The sequence below is a fragment of the Cydia splendana genome, chromosome 6, assembly GCF_910591565.1.
Source record: "Cydia splendana chromosome 6, ilCydSple1.2, whole genome shotgun sequence".
NCBI classification, from domain to species: domain Eukaryota; kingdom Metazoa; phylum Arthropoda; class Insecta; order Lepidoptera; family Tortricidae; genus Cydia; species Cydia splendana.
In genome coordinates this window covers 3,941,709-3,953,870 of record NC_085965.1, presented here as the reverse complement: position 1 = coordinate 3,953,870, position 12,162 = coordinate 3,941,709, and the positions used below count along the sequence as shown (strand labels likewise).

Sequence of the window (12,162 nt, the reverse complement as noted above, 5' to 3'; positions counted from 1 at the left end):
GGGAGAGGGAGAGGGAGAGGGAGAGGGAGAGGGAGAGGGAGAGGGAGAGGGAGAGGGAGAGGGAGAGGGAGAGGGAGAGGGAGAGGGAGAGGGAGAGGGAGAGGGAGAGGGAGAGGGAGAGGGAGAGGGAGAGGGAGAGGGAGAGGGAGAGGGAGAGGGAGAGGGAGAGGGAGAGGGAGAGGGAGAGGGAGAGGGAGAGGGAGAGGGAGAGGGAGAGGGAGAGGGAGAGGGAGAGGGAGAGGGAGAGGGAGAGGGAGAGGGAGAGGGAGAGGGAGAGGGAGAGGGAGAGGGAGAGGGAGAGGGAGAGGGAGAGGGAGAGGGAGAGGGAGAGGGAGAGGGAGAGGGAGAGGGAGAGGGAGAGGGAGAGGGAGAGGGAGAGGGAGAGGGAGAGGGAGAGGGAGAGGGAGAGGGAGAGGGAGAGGGAGAGGGAGAGGGAGAGGGGAGAGGGAGAGGGAGAGGGAGAGGGAGAGGGAGAGGGAGAGGGAGAGGGAGAGGGAGAGGGAGAGGGAGAGGGAGAGGGAGAGGGAGAGGGAGAGGGAGAGGGAGAGGGAGAGGGAGAGGGAGAGGGAGAGGGAGAGGGAGAGGGAGAGGGAGAGGGAGAGGGAGAGGGAGAGGGGAGAGGGAGAGGGAGAGGGAGAGGGAGAGGGAGAGGGAGAGGGAGAGGGAGAGGGAGAGGGAGAGGGAGAGGGAGAGGGAGAGGGAGAGGGGAGAGGAGAGGGAGGGAAGAGGGAGAGGGAGAGGGAGAGGGAGAGGGAGAGGGAGAGGGAGAGGGAGAGGGAGAGGGAGAGGGAGAGGGAGAGGGAGAGGGAGAGGGAGAGGGAGAGGGAGAGGGAGAGGGAGAGGGAGAGGGAGAGGGAGAGGGAGAGGGAGAGGGAGAGGGAGAGGGAGAGGGAGAGGGAGAGGGAGAGGGAGAGGGAGAGGGAGAGGGAGAGGGAGAAACACAAAACGAAAAACTTATACAGAGAAACATAAAAAAGAAAAAGTGCCACGAAATGGTCTCACCTCAGCATGTTGCTGGCGGCTGCTAGCAGATAGCTGATGCTGAACCCTGGCAGTACCTAGTGGAGCTCGGGTTTAATACAACATAAACACACGCTGTTTTGGTCATCGGACTCGTCTCGATGAGCACTTAGGAGAGTAGTACCCAAGATAGAGCTGATGCTGAACCCTGGCTGTACCTAAAGGAACTCAGGTTTATTGCAACATAGGCACACGCTGTTTTGGTCATCCGACTCGTCTTGATGAGCACTTAGGAGAGTAGTACCCAAGATAGAGCTGATGCTGAACCCTGGTTGTACCTAGCGGAACTCAGGTTTGGTGCAACATAGGCACACTCTGTTTTGGACACCCGATTCGTCATGATGAGCATTACCCAAGATAGCTGATGCTGAACCCTGGTAGTACCTATTGGAACTCAGGTTTGGTGCAACATAGACAAACGCTGTTATAGTCATCTCTCGTCGCGTCAAACTGCTGTCAAGAAAATTTCATATCTTGCAGCAAATGGGCCGCTGCCGATCACCACTTCTCGAGTTGACTACGGATTTGCCGTGTAATAATTTTCTTGTACTTTGAACATTAATATATCCTGCTTATTAATCGAAAAATGAAATATGTACCTATACTTATGCGCCACGGCGACAATTATTCAAACTTGGATACGCGTGTGGAAATTTTGCAATTTGTTTGTTCACATGCGTTATGTCCAGGATACTTGTGTTAGTCTAAGAATAAAATAATTATCATTCAACGTTGTAGTTTTATTTTGTAACTTTTTCCTTATCCAGACTTTCTCGTCGCTCAGCGACAATATTTTTTCGAATTCCGTAGATTCATTTCCAATGTGCTCGATAGTCGTGTGAGGCACGAAATCTGTGAATTTTTTTAATGTCTAAGCCATTTTTTCTTCTAGTGCTTTTAAGAACAACAATGCAGAAATTAAATTAAAATATATATATTCTTTCATTCCTAGCTTTTTAGTGCCCTGATCTAGGTGGATAGAAATGGAATAGATTGGCATCATTGGCTCAAAAATATTTTTTTTGTAGAAATTGACATGTTTTTGTCCCTGACTGTAGGTACATACTTGTTTTCAAAATCTGGAAGGTAAACTAGCACGGGATCAATATGTTGCCCAATTTAAAAATCATCCTGTATGGTTACCTACATGAGGTCTGAAATGGATGGAAAGAAACAATAAGGAAAAACGACAAATTATTTACTAAAAATAAACAACTTAATTAATACATTATTCACATTCTTGTAGGTATTTAAATATTTCGCACGAATGGATTTACAATAAGAAAGGATTTATCAGTGGGATCACAGTTTGCTTTGTAAAATATGGAGACCTAACCAAACAATCGTTCGGATTGGCTCGCAAATTATATACAAATATTAGCAATTGAGCAATTATGTAAAGTTGATACAAAGTTATATTATAATGTAATTATTTATGCATTGATGCTGACGACGTGACGGCTTAGATATTGTTACTGATTTAGTTGTTTAGTTGACTGTAAATAGATTTACATATAAATATACACAAGAACCCCTAGTGATTTCATTAGATAGCGTGACAAGGGGTTCGCGTTTACGTAATGTCTATTTTTGTATGGGATTTTGAACAGCGCGCCAAGCGTTTTGCAAACTCAAAATCCCATACAATATGTGTCTTAACTCATACGCGTACGTGACGTCACGCTGTCGAATGTACTGACGACGAACTACCGACTAACTACGACTAACGAGGGAACTGGGGGCCGATTTTTGAAATTCGACCCCTCGATTTCGTGTATTTCGTTAAATAATATCTCCAGTACTATGCATTTAAATTCTACTAATAGAATTGAAAACGAGTGGTCAATACCACTAGATTCCAAATTTCTATCGCTCGTATTTCAAAAATAAGCATTTCGCCGTTTTCCAACAATTTTCGAGTGACGAAATCGAGCGATCGAAATTCAATAATCGCCCCCCTGGACGAAAACCTCAGAGTAATTAACAATGGAGCCGCCATTAACAGGCGTTCCCTCCCCTCTGTCGGAAATAGGCGGCCAATGGTCAACCACATGTCAACTATATGTATGGACTGACGTTTATCTGACATGACGTACCTATACTTTTGATGTGCCCCTCCCCCGCAAAAAACGGCAGACTATTTTGTACCGAAAATTTTAGACATGGCATCTCCGTTGGTTATATACTCTAAGACGAAAACACTAAGTTACGATTTTGTTTTTATTTTGATTGAAATAGTTTGGTATCGATATCGATAACAATCGTGAGTCGTTATTTAATTAATCACTAGCATTGATACATTTTTGTCCCTGAAAACCACTACTACTATAAGCTACAGCCCGCTTACGAGAAAAAAAACAGTATCACTTTATCGTATTCGTATCAAATTATAAAGCTTTAATTTGATTGGTATCTAATTTAGCCTAATATTTCATGGACCTTTATAAAATATTTATAGGTACCTATCTATCTTATATTTATTAAATTCATCAAACTCAACACATACTTATGTAATAAACCTATTCATTAAAAAAAATCTTATGAATCATCAGGCCCCAATTTCACCACGGTGACAGGTGCGACAATTGTAAAACATCACTGTTGCTGACGTCACAGGCATCCATGGGCTAAGGTTACCGCTTACCATCGGGCGGGCCGTATTCCTGTTTGCCACCATCATCGTATTATTAAAAAAAAACTTTATTATATCGGAAAAAAACAGATATTTCTCTTGCTAAGTTTATGACAATTGTCACAAGAAACACTACAACTGTCACGAAATTCCGACATATAACTCATTTCCTGTCAAGATTCACCGACAATTCTACAAATATGTCGACTAGAAAAAATAATTCTTGTTTCACAACATAATTGTAATACATACAATTGTAGCAAAATGCCTGTCATGTTTGTAAGTATTTCTGTAGAAAATATTTTATAAAATTGTAATATGTCACCTGTCGCTTGACAATTGTCGCTCGACATATGTCACTGACAATTGTAGCCGTGGTGAAATTGGAGCCAGGTCACAGATTGCATCACACTACAACAGATACATCACTGTCAATAAAATGACGTTGCCGAAAATGTTCACGTATTATATACTATGGTAACTAAATAACCTGTAATATTAATCACTGATCGGTGTAGATGCTTATAATTCACAACCAGAAATTAGACTTCAAAATCCTTAAGTATTGGGTAGGTACGGTAAAAGTGACATTCGAGTTGACAGCAGCTGCGTTACTGCTGCGACGTTACCACTGCGACCTTGACGCGGACGCTGTATCTGTCAATTTATTTAGTAAAATGACTGACTGATTGAACGTCATAATCGTGACAGTAATTCGACGGCGAACTTCATACATTTTATCAAGGAAATTGACAGTCAACCGTGATATCAACGCCGCTGCAATAATGTTGCATCAGTAACGCAGCTGACACATCCTAACGTGACCTTACATTTTTCTAAAGATTCCTTAAATGAATAACATTCTGAGCATAATGTTTTCTAACGCTAATGGTCACTGGTTGTACTTACTCCGTTGGCTCAACGACCCAAAATGAGACTTGGCCTCCGACACAAGACAGCGCCACTTTTCTCGGTCCTGTGCGACCTCTCGCCATATGTTGACTAGAAGCTCGCGCAGATCCGCCTCCACCATGTCGCCCCAGAGAGGCTGGGGAGTCCGATAGGACGTCCTCCTACTGTGGGCGGCCCAGGTACGCTCTTTTCACGTTCCGATCTTCATCCATTCTCTCAAGATGGCCCAACCAACGGAGTCTGTGAGCTTTAGACTCCCCCATGATGTTAAGTTCAGCCACTAGATCACTGGTTAAAATTCAAAATTCATATAAGTATACGATAAAATTGTATAAGTCACAGCACAACACAATATTATTTATCATCTAACTTGACACTAAGCTAGACGAAGCACTAAAGTTGAGTATCACTAACGCCCGAGTGGTCGCCTGATGAGCGAGCGTCTGCAACAAATTGTACACAATTTAATTAAGTATTTAATTGTATTATTATATCATCAAAGAACTTTAATCTGTACGTACAGTCCGCTGCAGAGAAAAGGTACCACCCCTGCATACAAACCTCTATGCAGGGGTGGTACCTTTGACCTGGACTATCTATACTGGGAAAATGTGGGAAAAGTAATAGTACGTTCTTAGGCGGAGCCTTTGCAATGAAACAACTTAAGCATTTTTTTACATTTATGAGTTAAACGGTAGGTTTCTTTTTCTCGTTAGATTTTGATAAAATTTGTCTGCCTTGAAGAGCTCCTCATTTTGGCCGGAATATCTACGAAACCACAACTTGTACCGAAAAAAATGACGAGTAGGCATGTAAATTTCCGTTGAGTACGGAAATACATATTACATTACACATTACATACGTTTTCGTAATTCAAAGGAAGATTTTGTAGAACATACGGTGAAATTGCGCTTATATTGTACAGAATAGAGAACTCTGTCTATCCAGCAAATTATACCATTTATACCTATCGAATCTGACGAGAAAAAAATAGACAACAAAAAAATCGGCCCTTAAAACCCGATATGATTTTTTATATTGCTATAATAACATGTGACACACCGCAAAATATTGTAGGTACTTAATTCCAACAAAGCAACGCGAATGTTTTAAAATTCCAATATTGTGAAGAGCAAAGGAAGGCCGGACGTTATTGTATTTAGAGTGGCGAATTTCAACATTAAATTTAAATAAAAATGAAACGGTGTTGATTTATTTATTGAACTGTAACAACTGAAGAATGCTTTTATATTAATTTGTTTAGCAATCTTTTTGTAGATTTCATTTAGATAGAAAGCTAAAGGTACCATTTGGATTCAGACCAGCGTTACTGCTTCAGTATTGCGGCGCGACATTGCTGTCGATATCATTTACTGCTGCAAATGGAAACTGACAATGTAAACTGAAAACTAGTTGGTAAGTACCAGACATGTTACGCAAATGTTCATGCAAAATTTTGTGAAATTTAAACATATCATTTTTTAAATGAGTGCTTAACTTCGATTGCACAGGAGCGGCTTTTTGGCAGCAAGTTCGTGTGACTCTTAAAGCGTAAGTAACTCGCTTAAATATAGGTAAGACTTACCTGCAAGAATCACTGGTAACTGCTGTGTATCACAGACAATAGCGTCAGGTAGAGCAGCCCTTAGCTGTTCTCTCACGAGCAGCCGCGCGTCGCACCACACTACGCGTCCGCTGCGTGACCACTTTGTCACTAAATTTTTATACATGCATCAATTACCTGCAAGAACTACTGGTAACTGCTGTGTATCACAGAACACGGCGTCACATAGAACAGCCCTTAGCTGTTCTCTCACGAGCAGCCGCGCGTCGCACCACACCACGCGTCCACTGCGTGACCACTCTGTCACTAAATGTTTATACATGTAAGTCAATTACCTGCAAGAACTACTGGTAACTGCTGTGTATCACAGAACACGGCGTCACATAGAACAGCCCTTAGCTGTTCTCTCACGAGCAGCCGCGCGTCGCACCACACCACGCGTCCACTGCGTGACCACTCTGTCACTAAATGTTTATACATGTAAGTCAATTACCTGCAAGAACTACTGGTAACTGCTGTGTATCACAGAACACGGCGTCATATAGAACAGCCCTTAGCTGTTCTCTCACGAGCGGCCGCGCAGCGTACCACACCACGAGTCTACTGCGTGACCACTCTGTCACTAAATGTTTATACATGTAAGTTAATTACCTGCAAGAACTACTGGTAACTGCTGAGTATCACAGAATACGGCGTCAGGTAGAACAGCTCTTAGCTGATCTCTCACTAGAGGACGCGAGTCGCACCACACCACGAGTCCACTGCGTGACCACTTTGTCACTAAATTTTTATACATGTAAGTCAATTACCTGCAAGAACTACTGGTAACTGCTGTGTATCACAGAACACGGCGTCATATAGAACAGCCCTTAGCTGTTCTCTCACGAATGGCCGCGCAGCGTACCACACCACGAGTCCACTGCGTGACCACTTTGACACAAAATTTTTATACATGTAAGTCAATTACCTGCAAGAACTACTGGTAACTGCTGAGTATCACAAAACACGGCGTCAGGTAGAACAGCTCTTAGCTGATCTCTCACGAGAGGACGCGACTCGCACCACACCACGAGTCCACTGCGTGACCACTTTGTCACTAAATTTTTATACATGTAAGTCAATTACCTGCAAGAACTACTGGTAACTGCTGTGTATCACAGAACACGGCGTCATATAGAACAGCCCTTAGCTGTTCTCTCACGAATGGCCGCGCAGCGTACCACACCACGAGTCCACTGCGTGACCACTTTGACACAAAATTTTTATACATGTAAGTCAATTACCTGCAAGAACTACTGGTAACTGCTGAGTATCACAAAACACGGCGTCAGGTAGAACAGCTCTTAGCTGATCTCTCACTAGAGGACGCGAGTCGCACCACACCACGAGTCCACTGCGTGACCACTTTGTCACTAAATTTTTATACATGTAAGTCAATTACCTGCAAGAACTACTGGTAACTGCTGTGTATCACAGAACACGGCGTCATATAGAACAGCCCTTAGCTGTTCTCTCACGAATGGCCGCGCAGCGTACCACACCACGAGTCCACTGCGTGACCACTTTGACACAAAATTTTTATACATGTAAGTCAATTACCTGCAAGAACTACTGGTAACTGCTGAGTATCACAAAACACGGCGTCAGGTAGAACAGCTCTTAGCTGATCTCTCACTAGAGGACGCGAGTCGCACCACACCACGAGTCCACTGCGTGACCACTTTGTCACTAAATTTTTATACATGTAAGTCAATTACCTGCAAGAACTACTGGTAACTGCTGTGTATCACAGAACACGGCGTCATATAGAACAGCCCTTAGCTGTTCTCTCACGAATGGCCGCGCAGCGTACCACACCACGAGTCCACTGCGTGACCACTTTGACACAAAATTTTTATACATGTAAGTCAATTACCTGCAAGAACTACTGGTAACTGCTGAGTATCACAAAACACGGCGTCAGGTAGAACAGCTCTTAGCTGATCTCTCACTAGAGGACGCGAGTCGCACCACACCACGAGTCCACTGCGTGACCACTTTGTCACTAAATTTTTATACATGTAAGTCAATTACCTGCAAGAACTACTGGTAACTGCTGTGTATCACAGAACACGGCGTCATATAGAACAGCCCTTAGCTGTTCTCTCACGAATGGCCGCGCAGCGTACCACACCACGAGTCCACTGCGTGACCACTTTGACACAAAATTTTTATACATGTAAGTCAATTACCTGCAAGAACTACTGGTAACTGCTGAGTATCACAAAACACGGCGTCAGGTAGAACAGCTCTTAGCTGATCTCTCACTAGAGGACGCGAGTCGCACCACACCACGAGTCCACTGCGTGACCACTTTGTCACTAAATTTTTATACATGTAAGTCAATTACCTGCAAGAACTACTGGTAACTGCTGTGTATCACAGAACACGGCGTCATATAGAACAGCCCTTAGCTGTTCTCTCACGAATGGCCGCGCAGCGTACCACACCACGAGTCCACTGCGTGACCACTTTGACACAAAATTTTTATACATGTAAGTCAATTACCTGCAAGAACTACTGGTAACTGCTGAGTATCACAAAACACGGCGTCAGGTAGAACAGCTCTTAGCTGATCTCTCACTAGAGGACGCGAGTCGCACCACACCACGAGTCCACTGCGTGACCACTTTGTCACTAAATTTTTATACATGTAAGTCAATTACCTGCAAGAACTACTGGTAACTGCTGTGTATCACAGAACACGGCGTCATATAGAACAGCCCTTAGCTGTTCTCTCACGAATGGCCGCGCAGCGTACCACACCACGAGTCCACTGCGTGACCACTTTGACACAAAATTTTTATACATGTAAGTCAATTACCTGCAAGAACTACTGGTAACTGCTGAGTATCACAAAACACGGCGTCAGGTAGAACAGCTCTTAGCTGATCTCTCACTAGAGGACGCGAGTCGCACCACACCACGAGTCCACTGCGTGACCACTTTGTCACTAAATTTTTATACATGTAAGTCAATTACCTGCAAGAACTACTGGTAACTGCTGTGTATCACAGAACACGGCGTCATATAGAACAGCCCTTAGCTGTTCTCTCACGAATGGCCGCGCAGCGTACCACACCACGAGTCCACTGCGTGACCACTTTGACACAAAATTTTTATACATGTAAGTCAATTACCTGCAAGAACTACTGGTAACTGCTGAGTATCACAAAACACGGCGTCAGGTAGAACAGCTCTTAGCTGATCTCTCACTAGAGGACGCGAGTCGCACCACACCACGAGTCCACTGCGTGACCACTTTGTCACTAAATTTTTATACATGTAAGTCAATTACCTGCAAGAACTACTGGTAACTGCTGTGTATCACAGAACACGGCGTCATATAGAACAGCCCTTAGCTGTTCTCTCACGAATGGCCGCGCAGCGTACCACACCACGAGTCCACTGCGTGACCACTTTGACACAAAATTTTTATACATGTAAGTCAATTACCTGCAAGAACTACTGGTAACTGCTGAGTATCACAAAACACGGCGTCAGGTAGAACAGCTCTTAGCTGATCTCTCACTAGAGGACGCGAGTCGCACCACACCACGAGTCCACTGCGTGACCACTTTGTCACTAAATTTTTATACATGTAAGTCAATTACCTGCAAGAACTACTGGTAACTGCTGTGTATCACAGAACACGGCGTCATATAGAACAGCCCTTAGCTGTTCTCTCACGAATGGCCGCGCAGCGTACCACACCACGAGTCCACTGCGTGACCACTTTGACACAAAATTTTTATACATGTAAGTCAATTACCTGCAAGAACTACTGGTAACTGCTGAGTATCACAAAACACGGCGTCAGGTAGAACAGCTCTTAGCTGATCTCTCACTAGAGGACGCGAGTCGCACCACACCACGAGTCCACTGCGTGACCACTTTGTCACTAAATTTTTATACATGTAAGTCAATTACCTGCAAGAACTACTGGTAACTGCTGTGTATCACAGAACACGGCGTCATATAGAACAGCCCTTAGCTGTTCTCTCACGAATGGCCGCGCAGCGTACCACACCACGAGTCCACTGCGTGACCACTTTGACACAAAATTTTTATACATGTAAGTCAATTACCTGCAAGAACTACTGGTAACTGCTGAGTATCACAAAACACGGCGTCAGGTAGAACAGCTCTTAGCTGATCTCTCACTAGAGGACGCGAGTCGCACCACACCACGAGTCCACTGCGTGACCACTTTGTCACTAAATTTTTATACATGTAAGTCAATTACCTGCAAGAACTACTGGTAACTGCTGTGTATCACAGAACACGGCGTCATATAGAACAGCCCTTAGCTGTTCTCTCACGAATGGCCGCGCAGCGTACCACACCACGAGTCCACTGCGTGACCACTTTGACACAAAATTTTTATACATGTAAGTCAATTACCTGCAAGAACTACTGGTAACTGCTGAGTATCACAGAACACGGCGTCAGGTAGAACAGCTCTTAGCTGATCTCTCACTAGAGGAAGCGCGTCGCACCACACCACGAGTCCACTGCGTGACCGCTCTGTCACTAACATCTTCATACTCTGGAAAATTATGAATTAAATAAGTTCCAATATACATACATATTTTTCACAAACTATCGTAATGATTTTGCACTGTTTGTTTTATTTTCAAACCCAACCGCGTTGAATAATTCACTAACTACTCAATAATTAAGCAGAAATAGTATATCAAAGTTAATTATGTTTGATTAACGAACTAAACACACTGAAGCTATAAGTAATTTAATTCAATTAACCTAATAATTATGTGTTGGTATTAAAACCTACTTTCATCCGATCTTGCGTTCGTCTGACAGGCGCTGAAATTAATTCGTTTTTCTATGATTTTTTAATACGACATAATGTAACTTCTTAAAACTGTACTGAAAATGCACATCATTTCTCATAAATAAGGAACCAGTAAGGAAGATATATCTTTAATTACATAATTTTTTTACATAATACACTACATATTGTAAACAATAATGTACGGAATACCAATCTAATAGGGCAGGTATTTTAACCGAGTTTGCGGTGTGTGCGTCAACATAGCAGCATCGGGATTTGACGTAGCGGTTTGCGTTGCGGTAAGTGCATTGCATGTTCAATTATAGCCTCAAATAGTTATTTATTTTACAAGGCGGCAAAGTTGTTGTTTGACTCCTCGTGGTAATTTTGATACCCGAGCAAGTGAAAGACTCTGAACCACGAGCGTAGCGAGTGCTTTAAAAAGTGGAATCTTGAACGTTGCGAGGGTTTCAAGGCAAGAGGGTTAAACAAATTTGGTACCCTAATTTTTTTTTTCACCTCACCAACGCGAGGTTAGTACTAACTGTAAACTTAAACTTCATCACTTTAAAGGTTAATAAATTAACTAATCTACAAAAACATTGTTCAAGTTTGTTGGCTCCTCTACACGATGCGCCAACGTCGGCCAATCCAAGGGACGCAGCTATGCGGTAGAATGAGATAGCAATATCACTTGCTCCCTCTAACGCATAAATGCGTCCCTTGGATTGGCCGACGTTGGCCCATCGTGTAGAGGAGCCATGTAACATTTTTAATGATTTTAGGAGGCTAATTAATATAAACCTAATAATAAATAATAGAAATAGTACCTAAAAGAAATCTCGAAATAAAGATGCAAACATTACAAACCTGTAAAAATGTATAGTCTAATCTATACAAACAGTCGCAATGTATCACAAGTACACTCGACCTCCGGCCAGCAATATCTCTTCCTGTCGCATTACTTGCACCGCCATTGCACTGGCTCCCAGCTCCGTTTGATAAAACACTGTCATTAGCTCCAGGTACGATAGTTAGTTGCTTTAATGTCGCTTTATTATCATTTTTCAGCGAAGAGAGCTTTAATCTCACTTTTTCCGCTCCAGCAAAATGGAGATTGCCCACTGGGTGGATAGAATAATGTGGTGGGAGATTTTCTTCCTGAAATATAAAAAGCTTCAATTTGAAATAAACCTTATC

General features: G+C 43.3%; 1 protein-coding gene across 2 annotated transcripts in view; it reads right to left on the bottom strand.

The window, feature by feature from the left end:
- Positions 1-2,227: 2,227 nt before the first annotated feature.
- Positions 2,228-12,162, bottom strand: part of LOC134791290 (sodium-independent sulfate anion transporter-like) — a 38,467-nt gene continuing 28,532 nt past the window's right edge. The window contains exons 9-12 of one of the 2 annotated variants that reach the window (XR_010144283.1): positions 11,833-12,123; positions 10,572-10,716; positions 3,221-5,007; positions 2,229-2,990 (exon numbers count right to left, since the gene is read on the bottom strand). Coding sequence is in view for 1 of the 2 variants with exons in the window: in XM_063762294.1 (XP_063618364.1) it covers positions 4,958-5,007; positions 10,572-10,716; positions 11,833-12,123 (486 nt within the window). In the remaining variant the exon portion in view is untranslated. Of the gene's footprint in view, positions 5,008-10,571; positions 10,717-11,832; positions 12,124-12,162 lie in introns of both variants that reach the window. The other variant, XM_063762294.1, reaches the window with a different exon arrangement.